Below are 26,365 nucleotides of genomic sequence, written 5' to 3' on the forward strand. Positions count from 1 at the left end.
AGAAGGGCAAAGGGACCCTCACCTGGTTTCCTTCTCACTCAAGGTGACCTTCTCAGTGAGGTAGTCAAAGAGCTCCCCTCTCTTCATCCTGTGGAAACAGAGGGTTGATAGCTGGATCGGTCCCAAGACCACCACTGCCCTTACCCTGCTCCCAGAGAGCTGCCTTCCGCCCTGATACCTCTAGAAGCTAAGTGGGCCACTCTCCATGGAGAACCACAGTCTGGGGAGAGGAGCTGGGGAAGTGAGGAGAGAAGTGTTCTGGAAGAACTGGGAGAAAAGCAGAGGAGGCTGGAGAGGTGGCCCACATCAGGGGCTCAGGCTCTCATCAACCCTCCGAGGAATAGAGATGGCCTAGGTTTCTCCTCTGACTGAATTTTTCCCCTGGAAAAATTTTTCCCACCATTTCATGAGGTAGGCATTTCTTCAGCTAAGTCCCCTCCCCAGGTTCCCATTACCCTAGTTCCAGGCCAGGATGGCTAGAAGTGACCAGGGAAGCAATGGGCCCCGAACTGGTGGCCCTGTGAGCAGTACCTTGCCCTGCCCTGGGCCCTGAAGTTGGTGGACTTGGGGGAGTCCCAGTCCAAGCACCATTTCTGTTCCATCTCCATTGTATCAGTGTCTTCCCATCTGTGGAAGTGACAGTGTGGACTGGGATGTATCGGGGCCTAAATGATGGCTGGAGGCTGAAAGAGGGGACTATGAACCACTGGCCCAGGACCCCAGACCCAGATCAGAAGGACGTGAGTATCCCGATTTTTTTTTTTTTTTTTTTTTTTTTGAGATGGAGTTTTTGCTCGTCACCCAGGCTGGAGTGCAATGATGTAATCTCGGCTCACTGCAACCTCTGCCTCCCAGGTTCAAGCAATTCTCCTGCCTCAGCCTCCCGAGTAGCTGGGATTACAGGTGCCCACTACCACACTCAGCTAATTTTTGTATTTTTAGTAGAGACAGCGTTTCATCATGTTGCCCAGGCTGGTCTTCAACTCCTGACCTCAGGTGATCACCCGCCTCAGCCTCCCAAAGTGTTGGGATTACAGGCATGAGCCACCACGCCTGGCCGAGTATCCCGATTTTTTCCCAGGAAACAAATGGGAAGAATCGGCTGTGCAAGAGTTGCAGGAGCAAAGTTTGCCAATTACGGGATTAAGAATTGAGGTGCAATCTTCTTACCTCCTGGGATGATCTAGAAAGAACTCTGCTAGAACAATCTAGTTATACCCTGGAGGGCTCCTCAGGGCAGCATTAAAAATAGCTTCCCCCAGCAACTTCTTCAAAGGTTAAAGACATTTGAGCTGTCCCCAAGGGCTATACAGGACAGTGCCACAGAGCAGTCGAGACAGCTGCAGCTGGTGAGTCTGGAGGGGTCCGAGAAAGTCTCCCTCTGTTGCCCAGGCTGGAGTGCAGTGGCACGATCTCAGCTAACTGCAACCTCTGCTTCCTGGGTTCATGCCATTCTTGTGCCTCATCCTCCTGAGTGACTGGGATTACAGATATCTGTCACCATGCTGGGCTAACTTTTGTATTTTTTGTAGAGATGGGGTTTCGCCATGTTGCCCAGGCTAGTCTCGAACTCCAGGCTTCATCTGATCCGCCTGCCTCAGCCTCCCAAAGTACTGGGATTACAGGGGTGAACCACCATGCCCGGCCTTAATTTTATATTTTTTTGTAGAGATGGGGTCTCACTTTGTTGCCCAGGCTGGCCTCAAACTCCTGGCCTCAAGCAATCCTCCCACCACAGCCTCCCAAAGTGTTGAGATTACAGGTGTGACACAGGCACTGTGCCTGGCCCATGATAAGTCTGGAATTTGCATTTCACAGAGCACTTTGTGTTGTTCACATTTGATGCTCAGCAATAAGGGGCTCATCTTACTAATCCTATTGATGCCAAAGCAGGGGCATGATGATGGTGGTGATGGTGATGATGATATTGATCTTTGGACCACACCCCAGATGCAACCTCTACCACCTGCCTCTCTCCTCAATACTGCTGGCCTCCCTTTTTCCAATCCCGCCTCATTACAGTCATCCCTAGATAGTCAGTGAGATCTTTTCAAAAGGAAGTCAGCCTGGGTGCGGTGGCTCATGCCTGTAATCCCAGCACTTTGGGAGGCCGAGGCGAGTGGATCACTTGAAGTCAGGAGTTCGAGACCAGACTGGCCAACATGGCAAAACCCTGTCTCTACTAAAACAGTACACACATAAAAAATTTGCTGGGCATGGTGGTGGGTGCCTGTAATCCCAGCTACTTGGGAGGCTGAGGCAGGAGAATCACTTGAACCCAGGAGACGGAGGTTGCAGTGAGCCTAGATCGCACCACTATACTCCAGCCTGGGCGACAATAGCAAAACTGTCTCAAAAAAAAAAAAAAAAAAGTAGATCATGTCACCCTCCCAGTCTTGACCCTCCAAACTCCTTACCATGGCTAAAATGCCTGCAGGACCTGGTCTTTGGTGCTGACCGACCTTACATCCTGCCACCCTCTGCTTGGGTCACTTCCTGGACATGCTTTCCTGACCACTCGGTCTAAGGAAGCCCCTGTCTCTTGCTAACCCCTTGTTCTACTTTATATATGTCTACAGTCATCCCTCTTTATCTGCATAGGATATGTTCCAAGACCCCCAGTGGATGCCTGAAACCATGGATAGCACTGATGCCTATACTTACTATGCTTTTCCTGTATGTACATACCTAAGTGAAGTTTATAAGTTAGGCACAGTCAGAGACTAACAACCAATAATAAAATAGAACAATTATATCACTATACTGTGCCAGGCACGGTGGCTTATGCCTGTAATCCCAGCACTTTGGGAGGCCGAGGTGGGAGAATCACGTGAGGCCAAGAGTTTTGGGGTTTTTTTTGTTTTGTTTTGTTTTTGTTTTTGAGATGGAGTTTCGCTCTCGTAGCCCAGGCTGGAGTTCAACGGCGCGATCTCGGCTCACTTCAACCTCCACCTCCTGGGTTCAAGCGATTCTCCTGCCTCAGCCTCCCATGTAGCTGTGGCCTCAGCCTCCCAAACTGCTGGGATTACAGTTGTGAGCTACTGAGCCTGCCTGTAGCTAATAATTACTAGTATTCACACTATGCCAGTCACTGTGCTATTATCACTCCCATAATACTGATGAGAAAACCAAGATTTAAAGAAATGATCCAGCCCACAAGTGGTGAACCTAGGTTTCCAAACCTGACAGCCTGACCCCAGGGGCTGATCTGTCTAAACACCGTGATTGTATTTGGCATCCTCAGCGCAGGAGCTGGCTGTGGTCTCCAGGCAGCCCTGGAGTTGGGGAAGGGACAACAGTCAGAGGTTCTCTCAGGTGTGGCTTGCTCCAGCGCTGGGTACTTACAGGTCAAACACCAAGAAGAAGAAAGTGTTGGTCTCATAAGTGTCCTTCAGCTGTACTGAAATGGAAATAGCTAGCTTGTCTCAAGTAGCAGGGGAGCCCAGGCAGGGGCAGCCGGGGCACGGGGGTCAGGGACCGAGGCTGCTGTGGGCTAACTTCAAAAGCTGACAGGGGAATCAGGAGGGTGCTCAAAGACATCAACCTGGGATGTGGGCAGGCCCAGGGACTTTATTATTATTATTATTATTAGAGACAGGATCTCACTGTCTCACCCAGGCTGGAGTGTAATAGTGCAATCATAACTCACTGCAGCCTCAAACTACTGGGCTTGAGTGATGCTCCTGCTTCAGCCTCCCGAGTGGCTGGGATTACAGGCATGCACCAGCACGCCTGGCTAATTCAGCCCAGGGACATCAAACCCCCATTCCCCTGCCTGCATCCATCCCTGCCTGGGACCCCTTCTATCAGAGCAGCAAGGGTGGAGCTGGGAGCCTTGAGCCTCGGTGGTTCTAGCTGGCTGTGCTGTGGGGCCACACTCCCTGGCTTGGGCTGTCAGGGCAGAATCACAGGGGGGCACCCCGCCGTGTGGTTTGGGGCCATCACTCACTGATGTTGGGGTGCCCTGAGACCTTGCGCAGGATGTCCACCTCCTTCAGCGTGGCTTCTCGCAGCTCCCGCACCTCCTCCGGGCTGAAGCTGCCTCCACCGGTGACGTCGATGACCTTCACGGCGTACTCCTGGCTCGTGGGCTTGTGGATGCATCGCCTGACCACACTGCTAACGCCCCTGGGAGTGCAGAGGACAGATGGCCTCGGGGGGCCCCTCACCCCATGGGGGGTCCCAGATTAGAGGCTGCAGCAGAGATGTCCTGCCCTTGACAGAGATTTACACTTTCCCCCAACTTCCTCTGAGCTTTTGGAAATGGTGGATGAATAAATACAGGCACAGACAGGTGATTTGCCCAGAACTGGTGAGTAACAAGCCTGCTCTCAGGCCATGTGACTCTTATTTTTTTTTCCTTTTTGAGCCGTTCAGTGCTTTTTTTTTTTTTTTGAGACGGAGTCTCACTCTATTGCCAGGCTGGAGTGCAGTGGCACAATCTTGGTTCACTGCAACCTCCACCTCTCGGGTTCAAGCAATTCTCTTGCCTCAGCCTCCTGAGTAGCTGGGACTACAGGTGCCTGCCACCACACAGAGCTAATTTTTGTATTTTTACTGGAGACGGGGTTTCAACATGTTGGCCAGGCTGGTCTCAAACTCCTGATCTCAGGTGATCCTCCTGCCTCGGCTTCCCTGCTATTGCAGGAAGTGCTGCTATTGCAGGCATGAGCCACTGTGCCTGGCCCCCCCTTTTTAAAAAAAAAAATAGAGATGGTTAGCCAGACCTGGTGGCACATACCTGTTGTCCCAGCTACTAGGGAGGCTGAGGTGGGAGGATCACTTGAGCCTAGGAGGCAGAGATCGTAGTGAGTCAAGATCATGCCACTGTATTCCAACCTGGATGACAGGGCAAGACCCTATCTTAAAAAAAAAAAAAAAAAAGATACGGGGTCTTGCTATGTTGCCCAGGTTGATCTTGAACTCTTGGCCTCAAGCAATCCTCCCACCTCAGCCTCCCAAAGTGCTGGGATTACAGGTGTGAGCCATTGCGCCTGCCCCTGGGAACTTTTTGCTGGGAGAGGTTTCTCTTATCTGTCCTGGCTTCAGGAGGGCAGGACCCCAAACAAAGGTTTCTCCAAGTGAACAGCACTTTGGGGATGAAAGTGGCGTTAGTACTCGGGGTGGAGCAGAGCTGGCTGTAGCCCACAGGGCCTGCCTAGGACCGCACTTCGTGGGGAAAGCTTGGGCTTTACCTGCCCAGGATCTCTTTGGGCTCATAATTCTCATAGAAGTCCTGTGCAGAATGAGAGTCCGGCAGTGCCTCGTCCCGGGTCATGCTCAGATCTTCAGTGAGGGAACTCTGGGTGGCTCTGAGAGGGGAAAAGAAAGAAGCTGTCAGCCTTCCTGACCCAGGGGCTATTCTCCTTGGGATCTGGAACTGTTTCTCACTCATCCTTACATCTCCTGGCACCACACTGGCCTATAGTGAATGTTCCAAATAAATGTTTGTGAATTGAGGCCGGGTGTGGTGGCTCACACCTATAATCCCAGACTTTGGGAGGCTGAGGCAGACAGATCACTTGAGGCCAGGATTTCGAGACCAGCCTGGCCAACATGGTGAAACCTCATCTCTACTATACAAAAATTAGCCGGGTGTGGTGGCACACGCTTGTAGTCTCAGCTTATTGGGAGGCTGAGGCAGGAGAATTGCTTGAACCCAGGAGGCAGAGGTTGCCGTGAGCCGAGATTGCATCACTGCCCTCCAGCCTGGGCGACACAGCCAGACTCCGGCTCAAAAAAAAAAAAAAATCCTCTTTGTAGAGATGGGGTCATGCTCTGTTACCCAGGCTAGAGTGCAGTGGTACGATTATAGCTCACTGCCACCTCAACCACCTGGGCTCAAGTGATCCTCACACCCTAGCCTCCTGAGTAGCTGGGACTAAAGTATCCCCCAGGCTGGAATGCAGTGGCACAATCTTGGCTCTCAGCTCACTGCACCCTCCACCTCCCAGGTTCAAGCGATTCTCCTGCCTCAGCCTCCCAAGTAGCTGGAATTACAAGCACCTACCACCACGCCCGGCTAACTGTTGTATTTTTATTAGAGACACGGTTTCGCCATGTTGGCCAGGCTGGTCTCGAACTCCTCACCTCAGGTGATCCTCCCACCTTGGTCTCCCAAAGTGCTGGGATTAAAGGTGTGAAACACCACGCCCGGCCCTAATATTTAAGTTTTTTTGTAGAGACGGGGTCTCCCTATGTTGCCCAAGCTAGTCTCAAACTCCTGGCCTCAAGCAATCTTCCCGCCTCAGCCTCCCAAAGAGATGAGATTATAGGCATGAACCACCACTGGACCTGGCCACAATTTCCTTTTAAATAGGCCACTCCTGTAGCCTCTCCTTATCTCCCCTTGTTGTGACTGTGTTCCCTGAAAACACACCCCCTTCTAGGACAGGCTTCCTGCACTCCATCCCACTGCTCCTTCCTCATGTTTTTTTGTTTGTTTGTTTTTGTTTTTGGTGTTTTTTGTGGAGATGGAGTCTCAGTCTGTCACCCAGGCTGAAGTGCAGTGGTGTGGTCTTGGTTCACTGCAACCTCCACCTCCCAGGTTCAAGCAATTCTCCTGCCTCAGCCTCCAGAGTAGCTGGGATTACAGACATACACCACCATGCCTGGCTAATTTTTGTATTTTTAGTAGAGATGGGGTTTCACTATGTTGGCCGGGATGGTCTCGAACTCCTGACCGCAAATGATCCACACACCTTGGCCTCCCAAAGTGCTGGGATTACAGGCATGAGCCACCGCACCCGGCCCTTCCTCATGTATTCTATCCATAACTGGGACTTTCATAATCACTCACTCATTCATTCATTACATCTCCATTCTGCAGACACTGAACACCCACTCTTTGCCAGCCACCATGCTGGGTGCTCTGAGGGATGGAGAGCTGGGTGGGTCCATCCTGGTCCCTGCCTCTGGTGTCACTTGTCAGTGTATGCTGTTACCTCCCCCACTAGATTATTATCTCTAGGATGTCCTAGCCATCTCTGCCCCCCATACCCAGTGCAGGTGTCCGGCAGGGGCTATACCTTGAATGTGAGTCAAGGGTTGGGCAGGTACCCCTTTGGCTCAGGGTCCTGCCGGATGAATGCCCCATGTCCTACTTAACAATGGCCAGTGAGCCCTGAGTGGTCCTGCTGCAGGATAGAGGCAGTACAGAGCCAGGACACTCAGGCCTGTACACAGAGGTGCTGAGCTACCCCGCCTTGTGTCAGGAACATGGAGGCTCCTACCAGGGAACTCAACTCCTGCTTCAGATGTAGGATTTAGGCCTGGCGTGATGGCTCACACCTGTCATCCCAGCACTTTGGGAGGCTGAGGTGGGCAGATCACTTGAGGTCAGGAGTTCAAGACCAGCCTGGGCTACATGGCGAAACCCCATCTCTGCAAAAAATACAAAAATTAGCCAGGCATGATGGCTCTCGGGCCTGTGGTCCCAGCTACTTGGGAGGCTGAGGCAGGAGGATCACTTGAACCCAGGAGGTGGGGTTGCAGTGAGCTGAGAGCGCACCAGTGCACTCCAGCCTAGGTGACGGAGTGAGTGAGACTCTGTCTCAAAAAACAAGACAAAACAGGCTGGGCGCAGTGGCTCATGCCTGTAATCCCAGCACTTTGGGAGGCCGAGGCAGGAGGATCACGAGGTCAGGAAATCGAGACCATCCTGGCTAACACAGTGAAACCCTGTTTCTACTAAAAAATACAAAAAATTAGCCGGGCGTGGTGGCAGGCACCTGTAGTCCCAGCTACTCAGGAGGCTGAGGCAGGAGAATGGTGTGAACCCGGGAGGTGGAGCTTGCAGTGAGCTGAGATCATGCCATTGCACTCCAGCCTGGGCAACAGAGTGAGACTCCACCTCAAAAAAAAAAAAAAGACAAAACAAAACAAAATCAGATGCAGGATTTGAGGAATGCAGAAAACCAACAGGGAAAAGGGCAGATAGAAAACAGGCCCAACCTGCCACTCAGCAGTGCCAAAGCTGCCTCCAACCCCCTTTCCCCCACTACTTCTGGGCCTAAGAAGGCCTGGTCTCATACAGGAGCCAATTTGCTGACCAGCCAACAGCAGCTCTGGCTGCCTCCGGGATTGGGCAGGCTGTTCCAGGAATCCTGGTGGCCCCACTACTGGGTGCCTGGTTACCAGAAGAAGGTTTAGAATAACAAGTCCCCTCTGCTGGTGCCAGGCCCCTGGGCTGCTCACACACAGGCCTTCTCTGCCTGCCCTATCAGCAACTCGGCGGAGCCTGGGACTGTCTGTTTCCCATAAAAACAAGCCCATTTGCTGGTAAGTCCTAAGTCCTCACAATGGGCACCTTTGCCTCATCACCTCCCAAAGCTGGGTAGTGCCAGCTCTCTTCTCTCCCCCAGCCCTCCATGAGCAGAAAGTACACTTGGACCCCCATATGAGATGCCAGCCTAGGCGCAAGCCTCCAGTCCTTGGCACAGCCAATTTGGCCAACTTGTGGCTGCACTCACCTTTCCTGGGGGGCTGAGGAGGCGGTTATCTTGCTCCAGCCCCAGCTCTGACTGGGGCCAACTTTGTGCCTCTGTCTACTGGCCCACCCCCCCCTCACACCTTTCCCAAGACCCCTGTGGACAGGGTCACCACATGGGAGTAGGTGGCCCAGTCCTTTTTTTAGACAGAATTTCGCTCTGTCGCCCAGGCTGGAGTGCAGTGGTGAGATCTCAGCTCACTGCAACTTCTGCTTTCCGGGTTCAAGCGATTCTCTTGCCTCAGCCTCCTGAGTAGCTAGGACTACAGGCACGAACCACCATACCCAGCTAATTTTTGTATTTTTAGTAGATACGGGGTTTCACCATGTTGGCCAGGCTGGTCTTGAACTCCTGACCTCAAGTGACCCTCCCTCCTTGGCCTCCCAAAGTGCTGGGATTATAGGCATGAGCCATCGCGCCTGCCTGGCCTGGTACTTTTTGGCACATAACTTCCCTCCCCTGAACTCTGAGAGTCCAAAAACCAGATCAGCCCTGGGGACCTCTTTTCTGTAGGAAAGTCCCCCAGATGGGGGTTTCAAGGGTCAATGCTGCCACTCTCCCGGGTCCATCCGCCTTCAGAAAAGAGACATGGATGGAATGGATGTGGGGGTTTCTATCTTCTCCACCCCCAGTCCTCCCCGCTCCCTGCCTGTCACCTGGCTTTTGTCCATCACTGGGCTAGCTACTCACGGTTAAGTGCTTGCAGGCTCTTGAAGGAGCTTGACAAGAATCCCAAAGCCCCCGGGGAGAGGGGACCACAGAGGGCTGAAGCCGAGTCCTGAGCAGACACTTGGAAGATATCATCTGCTGTTGTTTTGGGTTTTGCTATTTGATGACCGGAGGCTAACGTGCCAAAAATAAATCACAACTGCAAACCCGGGAGGCAGGCCAAGGCTCCGCAGGGACAGGGCATGGAGCCGAGTCTCCTGGCGGGAGGTGGGGGACCTCTGGTGGAGGGTGAGGGAAGCTTGGGTGGCCTGGTCTCAGACAGGATGTAATAGTGATCAGTCTCCCCTCTGGAGCTCCCTTGGCCTCCAGGCCCAGAGAACGTAAATCCAGCCTTGTGCGGAGGGCACTTGCTTCTCTGGGAGCAATTTTGATTTCCACGTATGCTGAGAGCACTGCCCTGGAGGCTTTCTCAATGCATGACTACAGCAGCTGACTGCCCGGGCTGTCGCAGGGACAGTGTGCATGATCACCCTACATAATGCAGACCTGTACAGGTTAGGGAGGCCGGGTGCAGTGGCTCACACCCAGCGCTTTGGGAGACCGAGGCAGGAGGATTGTTTAAGTCCAAGAATTTGACAGCAGCCTGGGCAACAAAGTGAGACCCTGGCTCTACAAAAAAATTAAAAAATTAGCCAGGTGTAGTGGCACACACCTGTGGTCCCAGCTACTCAAGAGGCTTAGTGGGGAGGATCACTTGAGCCTGGGAGGTCAAGGCTTCAGTGAGCTATGATCGTGCCACTGCACTCCAGCCTGAGCAACAGAGACTCAGTCTCAATCAATCAATCAATCAATAAGGGACCTTCCCCTGCAGGAATCCACCTCTGATCTACCCTCCATAATTTCATCTAAAAAGCCTTCCTTTAAGGCCAGGCACGGTGGCTCATGCCTGTAATCCCAGCACTTTGGGAGGCCACGGCGGGTGGATCACCTGAAGTCAGGAGTTCGAGACTAGCCTGGACAACATGACGAAACCCTATCTCTACCAAGAATACAAAAATTAGCCAGGTGTGGTAGTGCGCACCTGTAATCCCAGCTACTCAGGAGGCTGAGACAGGAGAATCACTTAAACCTGGAAAGCGGAAGTTGCAGTGAGCCGAAGTCATGCCACTGCACTCCAGCCAGGGTGACAAACGGAGACCCTGTCTCAAAACAAAAAAACCTTCCTTTAATCTTACATCAGATGTGTGGGTTTTTAAAATTATTTATGTGTTTTATTTATTTTATTTTATTGAGACGGAGTCTTGCTCTGTTGCCTGGGCTGGAGGGCAGTGGCATGATCTCGGCTCACTGCAACCTCTGCCTCCCATGTTCAAGCGGTTCTCCTGCCTCAGTCTCCCAAGTAGCTGGGATTACAGGTGCCCACCACCACACCGAGCAATTTTTGTATTTTTAGTACAGATGGGGGTTCGTTCGCCATGTTGGCCAGGCTGGTCTCGAATTCCTGACCTCAGGTGATCTGCCCGCCTTGGCCTCCCAAATTCCTGAGACTACAGGCGTAAGCCACCACACCCAGCCTATTTTATTTTTTTGAGATGGAGTCTCGCTCTGTTGCCCAGGCTGGAGTGCAGTGGTTTGATCTTGGCACACTGCAACCTCTGCCTCTGGGGTTCAAGCGATTCTCCTGCCTCAGCCTCCCGAGTAGCTGGGATTATAGGCGCAAGCCACCATGCCCGGCTAATTTTTGTATTTCTTTCTTTTTTTTTTTTTGAAACAGAGTTTTGCTCTTGTTGCCCAGGCTGGAGTGCAATGGCGTGATCTTGGCTCACTGCAACATCCACCTCCCGGGTTCAAGCAATTCTCCTGCCTCAGCCTCCCAAGTAGCTGGGATTACTCAGGCATGTGCCACCACACCTGGCTAATTTTGTATTTTTAGTAGAGACGGGGTTTCTCCATGTTGGTCAGGCTGGTCTCGAACTCCTGACCTCAGGTGATCCGCCTGCCTCGACCTCCCAAAGTGCTGGAATTACAGGCGTGAGCCACCGTGCCTGGCCCTTTTTTTGGGGGGATGGAGTCTCACTCTTGTTGCCCAGGCTGGAGTGCAATGGCACAGTCTCGGCTCACTGCAACCTCTGCCTCCCAGGTTCAAGCGATTCTCCTGCCTCAGCCTCCTGAGTACCTGGGATTACAGATGCTTGCCACCACACCTGGCTAATTTTTGTATTTCTAGTAAAGAAAGGATTTCACCATGTTGACCAGGCTGGTCTCAAACTCCTGACCTCAGATGATCCACTCGCCTTGGCCTCCCAAAGTGTTGGGATTACAGGCGTGAGCCACCATGCCCAGCCTTTTATTTTTATTATTTTATTTTATTTATTTATTTATTTATTTTATTTGTTTATTTTTATGAGACAGAGTCTTGCTCTGTCACCCAGGCTGGAGTGCAGTGGCACGGTCTTGGTTCACTGCAACCTCCGCCTCCCAGGTTCAAATGATTCTCCTGCTTTAGCCTCCTGAGTAGCTGGGATTACAAGCACGCACCACCATGCCAGGCTAATTTTTGTATTTTTAGTAGAGACGGGGTTTCACCATTTTGGCCAGGCTGGTCTCGAATTCCTGACTTCGTGATCCGCCTGCCTCAGCCTCCCAAAGTGCTGGGATTACAGGCGTGAGCCACCACACCTGGCCTATTTTATTTTTTTGAGATGGAGTCTTGCTCTGTTGCCCAGGCTGGACTGCAGTGGTGCCATCTCGGCTCACTGCAACCTCCGCCTTTGGGGTTCAGGTGATTCTCCTGCCTCAGCCTCCCGAGTAGCTGGGATTACAGGTGCAAGCCACCATGCCCGGCTAATTTTTGCATTTCTTTTCTTTTTTTTTTTTTTTTTGAGATGGAGTCTCACTCTTGTCGCCCAGGCTGGAGTGCAACGGTGCGATCTTGGCTCACTGCAACCTCTGCCTCCCGGGTTCAAGCGATTCTCCTGCCTCAGCCTCTTGAGTACCTGGGATTATAGATGCCACCATGCCCGGCTAATTTTTGTATTTGTAGTAGAGACAGGGTTTCACCATATTGAACAGGCTGGTCTCGAACTCCTGACAGGTGATCTGCTCGCCTCAGCCTCCCAAAGTGCTGGGATTACAGGCGTGAGCCACTGTGCCCGGACTTTTATTATTTTATTTATGTATTTATTTATTTATTGAAACAGAGTCTCACTGTGTCACTCAGGTTGGAGTGCAGTGGCGCAATCTCGGCTTACTGCAACCTCTGCCTCCCGGGTTCAAGCGATTCTCTGGCCTCAGCCACCTGAGTAGCTGGGACTATAGGCACGTGCCCCCACGCCCGGCTGATTTTTGTTTTTAGTAGAGACGAGGTTTCACCATGTTGGTCAGTCTGGTTTCGAACCCCTGACCTCATGATCCGCCTGCCTTGGCCTCCCAAAGTGCTCGGATTACAGGTGTGAGCCACCACCCCCAGCCCTATTTTTATTTTTTTAAAGAACCTTTCTTACCCATTTCATTTTCAGCCTGCAGTTTCTATTGTGAGGAGTTTCATAAGCCAGGAAAAACGTGGTCTCTCGGTGCATGCGACTTCCTGCCAGGGTCCTCATCAGTATGAGTCTACCTTACAGGGAGTTGACAAAACTGGCAGCACTGTGCAGCATGCAGGCACACAGTGGACACTTAGTTTTCATTGTTCCCTCTCATTCTAAAACTACCTTTTTCCAAACCCCTAATATTCCAAATTGATGGCAGGGGGTGAACGTAGGGGAGACAGTGCTTTACCCATGATCTGAGCCCACAAATATGTTTTTAATTTTTTTCTTTCTTTTTTTTTTTTTTTTGAGATGGAGTCTCCCTCTGTTGGCAGGATGGAGTGCAATGGTGAGATCTTGTCTCACTGCAACCTCCGCCTCCCAAGTTCAAGTGATTCCCCTGCCTCAGTCTCCCGAGTAGTTGGCACTACAGGCGCGTGCCATGGCGCCTGGCTGTTTTTAATTTTGTATGTATTTTTAATTTTTAAAATAGAGATGGGAGCTGCGTGCGATGGCTCACATCTGCAATCCCAGCACTTCGGGAGGCTGAGGTGGGCGGATCACCTGAGGTCAGGAGTTCGAGGCCAGCCTGGCCAACATGGTGAAACCCCATCTCTACTAAAAATACAAAAATTAGGCTGGGCGTGGTGGCTCACGCCTGTAATCCCAGCACTTTGGGAGGCCGAGGCAGGTGGATCACGAGGTCAGGATATCGAGACCATCCTGGCTAACACGGTGAAACCCCGTCTCTACTGAAAATACAAAAAGTAGCCGGGCATGGTGGTGGATGCCTGCAGTCCCAGCTACTCAGGAGGCTGAGTCAGGAGAATGGCGTGAACCTGGGAGATGAAGCTTGCAGTCAGCCGAGATTGCGCCACTGCACTCCAGCCTGGGCAATAGAGCGAGACTCCGTCTCAAGAAACAAACAAACAAACAAACAAAACAAAAATTAGTCCAGCGTGGTGGTGGGTGCCTGTAGTCCCAGGTACTCTGGACGTTGAAGCAGGAGAATTGCTTGAACCCGGGAGGCAGAGGTTTCAGTGAGCCGAGATCGTGCCACTGCACTCCAGCCTGGGTGACAGAGCGAGACTCTGCCTCAAAAAAAATAAAAAATAAAAAATAAAATAACAACAGATAGGGGTCTCACGATGTTGCCTAGACTGGTCTCAAAGTTCTGGGCTTAAGCAATCCTCCTGTTTTGGTCCTCCCAAAGTGCTGGGATTACAGGTGTGAGAAACCACACTTGACCACAGATACCTAATTGATACACATTTTACAAAGCACTTCATACAGTTTCACTTGGACAACGAAACCCTGGTATTAAGCCAATTTTAGAGAGATTGCAACGTGGTCAAGGTTGCCAAGTAGGTGAGTCGGAGAGCCTAGATTAACCCCGGATGTTGTGGGCGCCAGCAGTTCCTTATAATGCTGACCATCTGGCTGGGTGCGGTGGCTCACATCTGTAATCCCAGCATTTTGGGAGGCTGAGGTGGGCGGATCATGAGGTCAGGAGATTGAGACCATCCTGTCCAACATGGTGAAACCGTCTCTACTAAAAATACAAAAATTAACTGGGCACAGTGGCACATGCCTGTAATCCCAACTACTCAGGAGGCTGAGGCAGGTGAATTGTTTGAACCCGGGAGGCACTGCAGTGAGCCGAGATCGCACCACTGAACTCCAGCCTGGCAACAGAGCTAGACTCCGTCTCAATAATAAAATAATAATAATAATAATAATGCTAGACTCTGTCCCAAAAATAAAAAAAAATAATAATGCTGACCATCTATTTCTTTCACTTTGGGGAAAATTTTTGTTGAATTGTCTACATACAAAAGAGCTGAAAAATACTTCAGGGAATGAGTGCTAAGCATAAAAGCCTCCAACTTACTGAAATGCAACACATTGAAACACAAATTCTGCAAGGTTTTAAATACCTGGAACTCTTTAACTTACTGTTTTCTCTTTTTTTTGCTTTTTATACAGGGTCTTGCTCTGTTGCCCAGGCTGCAGTGCAGTGGTGCAAACATGGCTCACTACAGCCTTGACCTCTTGGACTCAAGAGATCTTCTTGCCTCAGGCTCCTGAATAGCTGAGACCAAAAGCGGGCAACACCATGGCCAGCAATTGTTTTTTCTTTTTTTTTTTTGAGACGGAGTTTCACTCTTGTAGCCCAGGCTGGAGTGCAATGGCACAATCTTGGCTCACTGTAACCTCTGCCTCCCGGGTTCAAGCAATTCTCCTGCCTCAGCCTCCTGAGTAGCTAGGATTACAGGCGTACATCACCACACCTGGCTAATTTATTTTTATTTTTAGTAGAGATGGGGTTTCACCATGTTAGCCAGGCTGGTCTTGAACTCCTGACCTCAGGTTATCTGCCCACCTCAGCATCCCAAAGTGCTGGGATCACAGGCATGAGCCACTGTGCCAGGTCTAATTTGCTTTTTTTTTTTTTTTTTTTTTTTGAGAGAAGAGTCTCACTCTGTCACCCAGGCTGGAGTGCAGTAGCACGATCCTGGCACACTGCATCCAGGGTTCAAGCAATTCTCCTTGCCTCAGCCTGAGTAGCTGAGACTACAAGTGTGTGCCACCAGGCCTGGCTAATTTTTTTTTTTTTTTTTGAGACAGTCCTGCTCTGTTGCCCAGGCTGGAGTGCAGTGGCACAATCTCGTCTCACTGCAACCTCTGCTTCCCAGGTTCAATCAATTCCCCTGCCTCAGCCTCCCAAGTAGCTGGGATTACAGGCACCCACCACCATGCTTGCTAATTTTTGTTTTTAGTAGAGATGAGATTTCACCATGTTAGCTAGGCTGGTCTCAAACTCCTGAACTCAGGTGATCCGCCCTCCTCAGCCTCCCAACGTGCTGGGATTACAGGCATGAGCCACTGAGCCCTGCCTAATTTACCATTAAAAACCTATTTTCTCCCTCACATTTCTAAGCTACAGATTTGACTCTTGCTGGTTTCTAAGGTATCTTCAGATGATTGGTTCCAAGGCTCCTATGGATAACAAAAATCCACGGATGCTCACGTCCCTTACATAAAATGCCACATTACTTGCATATAACCTATGCATTTCCTGCTGTATACTTTAAATCATCTCTAGATTACTTATAATACCTAGTATAATGTAAACAGGATGTAAAGTTGTTACACTGTATTGTTTAGGGAATGACAAGGAAAATAGTCTACATGTTTCCTACAGAAATGACCATGAATTTTTCCAAACAACTATTTTGAGACAGGGTCTCACTCTGGGCTGGAGTTCAGTGGTGTGATCATAGATCACTGCAACCTTGAACTGGGCTTCTGCGATCCCCCCACCTCGGCCTCCCTAGTGGCTGGGACTACAGGTGCATGCTACTGCACCTGGTTGATTTATTTTTTGTAGGGATCTCACTTTATTGCACAGACTTCAAATATTCTCAATCCTTGATTGGCTGAATCCATGGACACCAAACTCAGGGAATTGGAGCACCAACTGGACAATAAATGAATGCATCACAAAATCCTTTCTGACTTTAGGGCAAAAGGCCAGTGCACCTAGAGGATTATTCCACACCTTTCTCCTTGTAGCAATGACTCCTACCAGGGAGTAGGCCTGGCCAGTCACGCTTACATTTTGTCATTTTTCTTTGATTCAATTTATTTGAATCACCACTACACCTGGACACGAGGGACATCTGAGCATTAACACTACAGACTCACAGAGGTCCTGAGCCTCCAGGAAAATGAGCAAAAGTGTCTTCTATAAACCCAGGAGGGAATATGCCGGGGAACTGGCCAGGAGTGAACCGTGCTGAGACCCTCTTTCTGAAAGGGAGCCTCTTTCAGGAACTGAAATGTTTAGGCACTCCAGGAACACAGCTGATAGGAGGCGAGATAGCAACTGGCTAATTCCCTCAATCACCAGCATTTCACTCACCTGGCAGTGATGTAGGGCTCTGAAACTCAGAAAAAAAATCAGAAAACAGAACCTACGGAGGCCAGGTGTGGTGGCTCATGCCTACAATCCCAGCACTTTGGGATGCCGAGGCTGGAGGATCACCTGAGGTCAGGAGTTCTATACCAGCCTGATCAACATAGTGAAACCATCTCTGCTGCTCACTTTAAAAAAAGAAAAAAAAAGACCTGCTGATCCTTTTGTAGTTAAGTGTGATGACAGGGTTTTCACGCTCATGAAGTGTGCCTCCCTCAAAACTGGTTGCATTGACACATTACCCATCTGACATGAAAAAAGTGGCCTACTCCAAATTGAATTCCATCCCCTTAAAGTTCTTCCCTAGCACGGAGTGGGGGATGGCAGTTAGTCTGAGTGTTTTAGGAAGAGGAGGCTACAACACCTTAAACAGAGGAAAAGCACCTTCAGGGGAACTGCATATATTAAGAATGGTTTTTTATCTTCAATCAGGGGCATCCAAGGGAGAGAATACAGTCATGGGTTTAGTTACAGTTTATGGTTAGGCCAGTAAAACCCCTTCCTCATCCCTCTTTTCCACTTATCACTAGAGACAAACTATGACTCCAGGCTGCTAAAAGCCTAAAGCAAAAGAAAACAGAACAAAAGGTGGGTTGCACAAGCTTGCTTGGAAACAGTAGAGGAACAGTGACATGCAGTGCTGACCTAGCCACAGGGAACCCACCCCAAATAGACCTATTCCTGTTTCCTTTATCATTCACCTGATTAAAACAATGTTTTTTTTTCTTTTTTTTGAGACAGAGTCTTGCTCTGTCAGTGAGTGCAGTGGCATGGTCTCAGTTCACTGCAACCTCCACCTCCTGGGTTCAAGCGATTCTCCCGCCTCAGTCTCCCAAGTAGCTGGGATTACAGGCACATGCCAGCACGCACAGCTTTAAACAATATTTTAAGCAGAGTTTCCTGCTACTGCTTAGCTTACGTAACTCCAGACCCACAGCACCTAGAACCTTTGAATTGAGCAGCATGTTATGTTTGCAATTGAGCTACTCCTTATATAACCCCTCAGGGAGCTGTCAGATCTGGGAAGATGCTAATTTCATAACCAGAGACTATAGACTAAATGAACCATCCCTTGGAAGAAAATGACTTTATTCTAATTAACTCACAAAGAATAAAATCATAACATAACAGCTAGTTTAAGGAGGCCACACAAACATTTGCCCAGTCCCAGATTCTACAGAGTAGGGACACCCCCACTTCCATTTCAATTCTGAAGCAAGGAAGCTAGGAATGACAGGAGAGGTTTAACTGATGGTTACACTTTATACCCTCACTATCAATTCTATTTTTATACTAAATTAACTTAGTTATGAGAGCTGATTTTCCATCTTTCCAGGTTGAACTTCTTCATTAGGCCAATCCTGCAAACAGAAAAGATTAAGTTAGAAGAATGCTAGCTTCATATACTCAATAAAACAGAAGCCTTCCAAATTATGAAAGCAGCGACAAAAGGCCAAGGCTATGGCTTTTTTTTTTTTTTTTTTGATAAAAAAGAGATGAGGTCTTGCTATGTTGCCCAGGCTGGTCTCGAATTCCTGGACTCAAGCAATCCTCCCACCTTGGCCTTCCAGAGTGCTGGGTTCCAGGAAGGTTATGGTTTTGTTTGTAAGCTACTGAAGGCATCCTACAACTAACAAGACACCCTAAATCTTCGGAGTTCCCCTGAGGAACTTAATTAACTCATTTCACTCAATGAGGTACAGATACCAGGTATCAGTCTTTTTGTCTATTCTTGGATTTTGGTGAAAACAGAATCTAATCTTATATTCGCAGCCTTAAGGTTAGAAGGTCACTTACATCCAGTAATCACAGTAAGATCTGGCATACTGATTTATACCTTCTCTTTTTTTTTCTTTTAAATTTGAGACGGAGTCTCCCACTGTTGCCCAGGCTGGAATGCAGTGGTGGGATCTTGGCTCACTGCAACCTCCGCCTCCCGGGTTCAAGCAATTCTCCTGCCTCAGCCTCCTGAGTAGCTGGGATTACAGGTGCCTGCCACCACACCCAGCTAATTTTTTGTATTTTTAGTACAGATGGGGTTTTGCCATGTTGGCCAGGCTGGCCTCAAACTCCTGACATCAGGTGATCCACCTGTCTTGGCCTCCCAAAGTGCTGGGATTACAAGCGTGAGCCACTGTGCCTGGCCTTTACCTTCTAAAGGAAGAAAATTCAGAAAATTACTCATAAAAATGACTAGAAACCTCTGGCCCAGTTGTTAGGAGTTAATTCTAGAGAAATTTCAACAAAGTCTTCTCTAATTTATTAATTTATTAAACACAGATTCCCCTAAGTTCTACAGGATCCAGGAATTCCACTGTGAATTAAGCAGATGTAAATTGGACAAATTACCTACCGTTTGCAAGTCGGCACTGTTTCAGCACCTCATTGAAACCCTCACAGAGCTTGATGTCACCCTGGTTCTGGGCACACTCCAGAAACTGTTTGATCTCATAGAGGCAAGGCTGCTGCTGCTGTGCTGGCTGGGTTCCCTGAGGCTCCTGCAAAGGCAAAACATTCAACGCTGCTGAGAAAGAAAATCATACTTATGCCTAGACAATGAAGAGTATCCATCCTCTTTGAGGTTAATGGAAAATGGAACTAGCACCAGATGCAAATTAAAGTTTCCATCTATTAACATGGAAAGTGAAAACATTTAAATCTTCATTTACTTAAAAAATATTTTAGGCCAAACATGGTGGCTCACGCCTGTTAACTCCAACACTTTGGGAAGCCGAGAAGGGTGGATCACTTGAGGTCAGGCGTTTGAGACCAGCCTGGCCAATATGGTGAAACCCTGTCCCTACTAAAAATACAAAAATTAGCCGGGCGTGGTAGCAGGCACCTGTAATCCCAGCTACTTGGGAGGCTGAGGCAGGAGAATTGCTTGAACCCGGGCGGTGGAGCCTGGATAACAGAGCGAGACTCCACCTCCAAAAAAGAAGAATTTAAATAAATACTTTTAGTAAAGACAGGGTTGCGCTATGTTGCCCAGCCTGGTCTCAAACTTCTGGGTTCAAGCAATCCCCTCACTTCAGCCTCCCAATGTGCTGGGATTATAGGCATGAGCCTCCGTGCCCAGCCAAAAGTGAAAATATTTAAAAGCTGAAAGCCAACAGTTTTAACAAAATTCCAATTACAGCCAGAAAGATTCCTAAATAAAGTGGAATTATTATCTTGTTATCAAGACTAAATGGTTTACTGAAGCTTCAGGGAGGAAAAATGGTACTATTATAGAAAAATGGATGTAGCAGTTTCAAGCACACCGGAAATACAAGAGTATACACACCTATGCTCATTAGACTAGAAAGCCCACACCCATCAGAAAGATGGGTAATGGCAAACATCACATAAAAGAACACACAGTTATGCGAGATTTTTGATTTGTTAACTAAGATCAAGACAGGATTAGTAGGAAGTGTCACTGGGATGAAATATTCAAAGGGAAAAGTGGTTGTTTTACAGTGAGTCAAGTGGACTGTTGTAAGTCTCCTCCTTGGGAAGAAACACAATTTGTACAGTACTTGTTGGTGCTGGCCTAAGGCAATAACTCAATGGCCAAATGTGGCTTTAAAACCCATTGTCTATTAACAGCACAATGGGTTCTAAAATCAAAGACAATTCCTACACTTAAGGAACTTACAAACATCTGGCTTTTCTCATAAAATCCACCCATGGAAGGGAAATGCTGCCTAAATTCCCACCTGGTAAGTGATGTCAGGCCTCGCAGGCTCAGCATTACTTCCTCCACTGAAGCCCCCAGTAATGGCGTGACCCAGTGTGTGCCCCACAGCAGAGCCCACAGCCACGCCAGCTGCAGTGGTTGCCATCTGGGCCATCAGACCTGGCTGCCGGGGCGCAGCAGCAGAAGAACCAACTGCAGATGGGGGTGCCGCTGCTGGTGGCTGAGCGACTGGTGCTGGCCTGGGTGCAGCTCTCATCTGAGGGGCCCGGCTGTGAAAGAAAAGAAAAAAACATCAAGTTCCCAATTCCAACCAGTTTTGGAAATTGTCAACTTAAAATAACTTACATATTAAAATGGACCTCAAGATTTTCATTTCAAATTATTTACATCATTTTCTCTCTTCAATTTTTTTTTTTTTTTGAGATGGAGCTTCGCTCTTGTTGCCCAGGCTGGAGTGCAATGGCGCAATCTCAGCTCATTGCAACCTCCACCTCCAGACTCAATCGATTCTCTTGCCTCAGCCTTCCGAGTAGCTGGGATAACAGGCACCTGCGACCACCTCCGGCTAATTTTTTGTATTTTTAGTAGAGACGAGGTTTCACTATGGTGACCATGGCTGGTCTCAAGCTCCTGACCTCAGGTGATCCACCCGCCTCGGACTCCCAAAGTGCTGGGATTACAGGTGTGAACCACCGCGCACGGCCTAATTTTTTTTTTTTTGAGACAGGGCCTCACTCTGATGCCCAGACTGGAGTGCAGTGTCACGATCCAATCTCACTGCAACCTCTGCCTCCTGGGTTCAACCGATTCTTCTGCCTCCGCTTCCCAAGTAGCTGGGATTACAGGCGCGCACCACCACACCTGGCTAATTTTTGTATTTCTAGTAGAGACGGAGTTTCACCATGTTGGCCAGGCTGGTCTCGAACTCCCGACCTCAAGTGATCCACCCGCCTCGACCTCCCAAAGTGTTGGGATTACAGGCATGAGCCACCACGCCCGGCCACCTTAATCTTTTCTTATAATAGTAATAGCCTAGGACATACTAGTTTTTTCTGCTTCTTTACAACCATTTCCATGTATTCGCATAGCCCACAGTATCTTTAAAGACATATCCAACATGTCATAAGAAATACAGACTACTAAAAGTTAGAAAGATTCTTACAGGATTCATTCATTCAAGTATTAGGTAACTACAAGGCGCTGGTAATGTAACTGTGAACTAGAGACAAAAATCTCTGCATTCATGGAGTTTACATTTTATTGACGGATCAAATAATTAACACAGGCTGCGGAGTGGTGGCTCTTGCCTGTAATCCCAGTGATTAGGGAAGTGGAGGCGAAAGGATCATTTGAGGCCAGGACTTTGAGACCAGCCAGGGCCACATAATGAGACCCTGTCTCTGCTAAAATATAAAATAGAATAAAGTCGCCAGGTGTGGTGCACAGGTGGCGCATGCCTGTAGTCCCAGTTACTCTGGAGGCTGACGTGGTAGAATAGCTTGAGCCCAGAAAGTCAAGGCTGCAGTTAGCCATGATTACGTCACTGCACTACAGCCTGAGTTAGACTCTGACTCAAAATATAAATAAATAAACATTCTAATTAAGACCTAAAGATGGTCAACTGGGGAAATAATCTAGTCCAATTCCTTCATTTTACACATTACAAAACAAGACTGGCCAAAGTAACTCGTCTGAACTATTATACCAAAAGCAACTTCAACTATTCCTCATCTGTTCAACGTTCAGATGCTTTCAACAATTTCGAGACCCCTTCTCAAATAACAAAAGACTAATTATGTCCTGCACGTATTTAAAAATCTTCATATGTATCACGCTCCCTCTGACCATTTCCGGATTATTTCCTTGGGTGCTCTTTTCCCCGAAATCAAGCTAGGTCAAAATTTATGCCTTCCTACCACCTGGCCATAACGTTATGCCTTTCCCGTTGTTTGGATAGGAAGCTTTTTCCGTAAGTGAATTCCCTCCCCACACTCCCCTAACATAGGCTTTACGTTCAATCTACCCCCGCCTGGCAGAGGCGAGCCCACGCCGCAGCCGACCTTGGTTCGCCCCCGCCCGCGGCCTCCCTCTGCGTCATTGCCCCAGTAGAGTCCGGACGGCCGCGCTTTGGTCTCAAACCCTGCGATGGTCTCACCTGGCCGGAGGGGCCATGCGGGAGGTGCGGCTTCGGCTTCCACGCGGCATCCTAGGTACACGACGGCTAGGCCTCCGGACGTGTGACAACCACTGAAGAGCTAAGCGACTTCTGAGGAGACCGGAAGATGGGAGGCGGGGCTGGCCTCAACGCGCAACCAACCAGCACACAGGCAGAGAACTTCCGTTCTCCGACGTCTCCGCAGGCCTGAAGGTCATTGGAAGAGCAGGAAGTCACGGGGACGCCTCGTCCTTCGCGGTCAACGCCCAGAACTTGGCGCCAGGCTCTTTAAAACCCGGAAGTTCCTGTGGTTCATCCGCGAACCTTGTCCTCTGGTCCTCGCATCAGAGCACTTAGCATTTTGCTTCCCTAGGGCAGCTGGACTGTCGCTCCGTCCTTCAAACATTTGTATTAAATGCAACCTTAAGAGTGACTCACATCTCTGGCTGGATTGCCAGGGGACCTTGGGCAGATTTCTTTTTTTGAGACGGAGTCTCGCTCTGTCGCCCAGGCTGGAGTGCAGTGGCGCGATCTCGGCTCACTGCAAGCTCCGCCTCCTGGGTTCACGCCATTCTCCTGCCTCAGCCTCCCGAGTAGCTGGGACTACAGGCGCCCGCCACCACGCCCGGCTAATTTTTTTAGTATTTTTAGTAGAGACGGGGTTTCACCGTGTTAGCCAGGATGGTCTCGATCTCCTGACCTCGTGATCCACCCGCCTCGGCCTCCCAAAGTGCTGGGATTACAGGCGTGAGCCACCGCGCCTGGCCTCTTGGGCAGATTTCTTAGCCTTTCTGAGCATTCGGTTATAAGGGCAAATATTTTTGGAGGCACAGTGTGGACGCGTAGTATGAACTGAATGAAAGAAATCGGTTTCGTCAAAAATAAACAGAGTTGAATTAGTTGTATTTTCTATTTCTCTTTCTTGTCTGTGGATCCAGTCAGCAAAAGTTAAATTCAGGCAGCAATAATGTTTTACATTTATGTATTACTATATATTTTCAGCTCCTTTTCGTATGTATTATAGAATTTGTGTCCAGAATTGGGACAGTAACCATACACTGGTAAATTCAACAAAAATTTACTGTCTAGCTGGGTTCTGGAGATACTGCACCAAATCAGATAAAATTCTACCTTCACGAAGTTAAGTTTCAAGGAGGGGAGACACAAACGCCTACGTAAATCAGGTGGTGGTGACATGAAAAGAGAGGAAGGAGACTGGAAATTAGAGGTTAGGCGAGGGGGGAGGTCATTTGAACGGAGCCCTTGAAGAGGTGGGGAAGCAAGCCATGTGTTTATGAAGATAAGAACATTAGAGGAAGAGAGAACAGCAATTGCAAAGGCCCCAAGGATCTGTGCTTTAGTGATACTTGGTGTGAAATGCTTTTTTTTTTTTTTTTTTTTTGAGACGGAGTCTGGCTCTGTCGCCCAGGCTGGAGTGCAGTGGCGCGTTCTCAGCTCACTGCAGCCTCCGCCTCCCGGATTCAAGCGATTCTCCTGCCTCAGCCTTCCGAGTAGTTGGGATTACAGGCGCACGTCAACCCGCCTGGCTAATTTTTTATTTTAGTAGAAACAGGGTTTCGCCATGTTGGTCAGGCTGGTCTTGAGCTCTTGACCTCAGGTGATCCATCTACCTCGGCCTGCAAGTGCTGGGATTACAGGCATAAGCCACCAGGCCCAGCCTGAAATGCTTTCAACAGTTACATTAAACATCGCTAAAATAAGGGGAAATTTGGCTAGTGGCATTTCATAAGGGGCTCATGGGAAAGTCCCTTGCGGTTGGAGTGAGGTTTATTGAGGAGAGGAAGCAGACATGGAACCATTTCTGCTTGATGTCAATCAGAAATTTCTCCCTTCCATCAGAGGAAGTAGAGTTTAAAACAGCCTTCCTGTGTCCCAGCAACAGCAGAATGTACTTGGAACTAAAGGGTGAATAATGTGGGAGCTAAGCTATGAGGATGCAAAGGCAAAAGAATGATATAATGGGCTCTGGGGATTTGGAGGGATGTGCTAGGGGGGTAAGGGATAAAAGACTACACTGTTGAGTACGGTGTACACTGCTCGGGTGATGGGTGCATCAAAACCTCACAAATCACCACTAAAGAACTTTTCCATGTAACCAAACACCACCTGTTCCCCCAAAAGTATTGAAATAAAAAGATTTCAAACAATAAAAAGGGTGAATTATACAAAAATCTTTTGTAAAAAACAAAGCTTTATTTTTACATAACTTCTTAAAAGAATGAATGCTTTACAAATAATAAGACTTTTTACTTGCTTTTAGATAATTCAGAAGCAGAGATGAAGAAAAGCAGTCTTATAAAGGATACATTCTGGCACAAGAAGGGTTTAGAGTGAGGAGAACTTTGGACAGTTCAAGACAGAAAGGAATCCAGACCAGAACAGGCACCGTTTTACTCAAACGTGGCTAAGTCATTCATTCCTAAATTGAAAGACTATTAGATGTTCACACAAAGTTATTTTGTGTTGGTAAGGGATTGGAGAAAACCTAAATTCCTGCCAATAGAATATTGGTTAAAAAAATAATGGCAGGCTGGGCGCGGTGGCTCACGCCTGTAATCCCAGCACTTTGGGATGCCGAGGTGGGCGGATCACAAGGTCAGCAGATCGAGACCATCCTGGCTAACATGGTGAAACCCTGTCTCTAGTAAAAATACAAAAATTAGCCGGGCGAGGTGGCACGTGCCTGTAGTCCCAGCTACTGGGGAGGCTGAGGCAGAAGAATGGCGTGATCCCAGGAGGCGGAGGTTGCAGTGAGCCAAGATTGCACCACTGCATTCCAGCCTGGGCGACACAGCAAGACTCCGTCTCAAAAAAAAAAAAAAAAAAGACACATTCACATAATATGCAACTATAAAAAAAGAATGAGGAATCTTCTCTGTATATTGATGTGAAATGATTTCCAAAATAAACTACAAGTGATTAAAAAAAGGAAGGGGTAGAATTGAGTACAGTGTGCTATTATTTGTGTAAAACAGAAAAGACCATATTGGATATGCATAAACTATCTGAAGTTGATAACACTGGTTGCCTTCAGGCAGTGGGACTGGGTGTCTGTGGTGGTGGGGGGGCAGTCAGTAGCTTTTGGATTTTGAAGCAGTTAATGTATTCTATCCAAAAAACAAATTAAGAAAAAGTTAATTAAAACAAAGAACAAAAAACTCAGAATGGAAAATACCAGAATTCTGCTATATACCATTTATAGTTTGCTGGGACAGATGTGTGAAGTTCACTCTGTTTTTTTGAGACGGAGTTTCGCTCTTGTTGCCCAGGCGCAATCTTGGCTTGCTGCAACCTCTGCCTCACAGGTTGAAGCAATTCTCCTGCCTCAGCCTCGCAAGTAGCTGGGATTACAGGTGTGCACCACCATACCTGACTAATTTTGTATTTTTAGTAGAGATGGGGTTTCACCATGTTGGTTAGGCTGGTCTCAAACTCCTGACCTCAAGTGATCCACCCACCTCGGCCTCCCAAAGTGCTAGAATTACAAGTGTGAGCCACTGTGCCTGGCTAGTTCGCTCTTTAGTAAAATTTCTATAGCAACTTCTCATCCCATAGTGATTTCAGTCACTCTCAACAAATTTACTTACAGTTATTAATATCCGAACTTTTGCAGGTTTCATCATAGATATAACATTGGCTGAATGGACTCTTGAATATTGTAGTAAACATTCTGCTCAAATTAGGTAACAGGTGTTTGAAGTTTTAAAATTATGCAAACTGTATTCCAGAAATTTTACTTCTAGGAATTTAAGAAACAGTCAAGATTGTACAAATAAATGTGTCGTAGGGATGTTTATTTAACAAAATGTGTAAAACAGGAAAAACTTGTAAACAACCTAAGTG

General features: G+C 48.5%; 2 protein-coding genes and 1 pseudogene across 5 annotated transcripts in view; 1 reads left to right on the forward strand and 2 right to left on the reverse strand.

The window, feature by feature from the left end:
* The window catches only part of PHKG1 (phosphorylase kinase catalytic subunit gamma 1), a 14,849-nt gene extending 3,705 nt beyond the window's left edge, over positions 1–11,144 (reverse strand). Inside the window, exons 1-6 of one of the 3 annotated variants that reach the window (XM_063708111.1) lie at positions 9,180–9,300; positions 5,196–5,312; positions 3,950–4,128; positions 3,346–3,400; positions 532–627; positions 23–88 (exon numbers count right to left, since the gene is read on the reverse strand). In XM_063708111.1, coding sequence (XP_063564181.1) covers positions 23–88; positions 532–627; positions 3,346–3,400; positions 3,950–4,128; positions 5,196–5,278 — 479 coding nt within the window. In that variant the 5' untranslated portion in view covers positions 5,279–5,312; positions 9,180–9,300. Of the gene's footprint in view, positions 1–22; positions 89–531; positions 628–3,345; positions 3,401–3,949; positions 4,129–5,195; positions 5,313–9,179 lie in introns of those variants that run through there. The other 2 variants (XM_055347106.2, XM_055347108.2) reach the window with 2 other exon arrangements.
* Positions 11,145–16,822: 5,678 nt separating this feature from the next.
* LOC115933346 (uncharacterized) lies at positions 16,823–16,916 on the forward strand (annotated as a pseudogene).
* Positions 16,917–17,736: 820 nt separating this feature from the next.
* Positions 17,737–22,998, reverse strand: CHCHD2 (coiled-coil-helix-coiled-coil-helix domain containing 2). 2 transcript variants are annotated; one of them, XM_004045482.4, is made up of 4 exons: positions 22,502–22,998; positions 20,366–20,615; positions 19,018–19,162; positions 17,737–18,025 (listed from the first exon to the last, which is right to left on the reverse strand). In XM_004045482.4, the coding sequence occupies exons 1-4, from the start codon at positions 22,549–22,551 to the stop codon at positions 18,015–18,017; spliced, it is 456 nt and encodes a 151-aa protein (XP_004045530.1). In that variant the 5' UTR covers positions 22,552–22,998; the 3' UTR covers positions 17,737–18,014. The 2 variants fall into 2 exon arrangements, with proteins under 2 accessions (XP_004045530.1, XP_018886298.1); XM_019030753.3 differs by having other exon boundaries at positions 19,014–19,162; positions 22,502–22,660.
* Between the last annotated feature and the right edge of the window lie 3,367 nt (positions 22,999–26,365).

Source organism: Gorilla gorilla, chromosome 6 (assembly GCF_029281585.2).
Source record: "Gorilla gorilla gorilla isolate KB3781 chromosome 6, NHGRI_mGorGor1-v2.1_pri, whole genome shotgun sequence".
Taxonomy (NCBI): domain Eukaryota; kingdom Metazoa; phylum Chordata; class Mammalia; order Primates; family Hominidae; genus Gorilla; species Gorilla gorilla.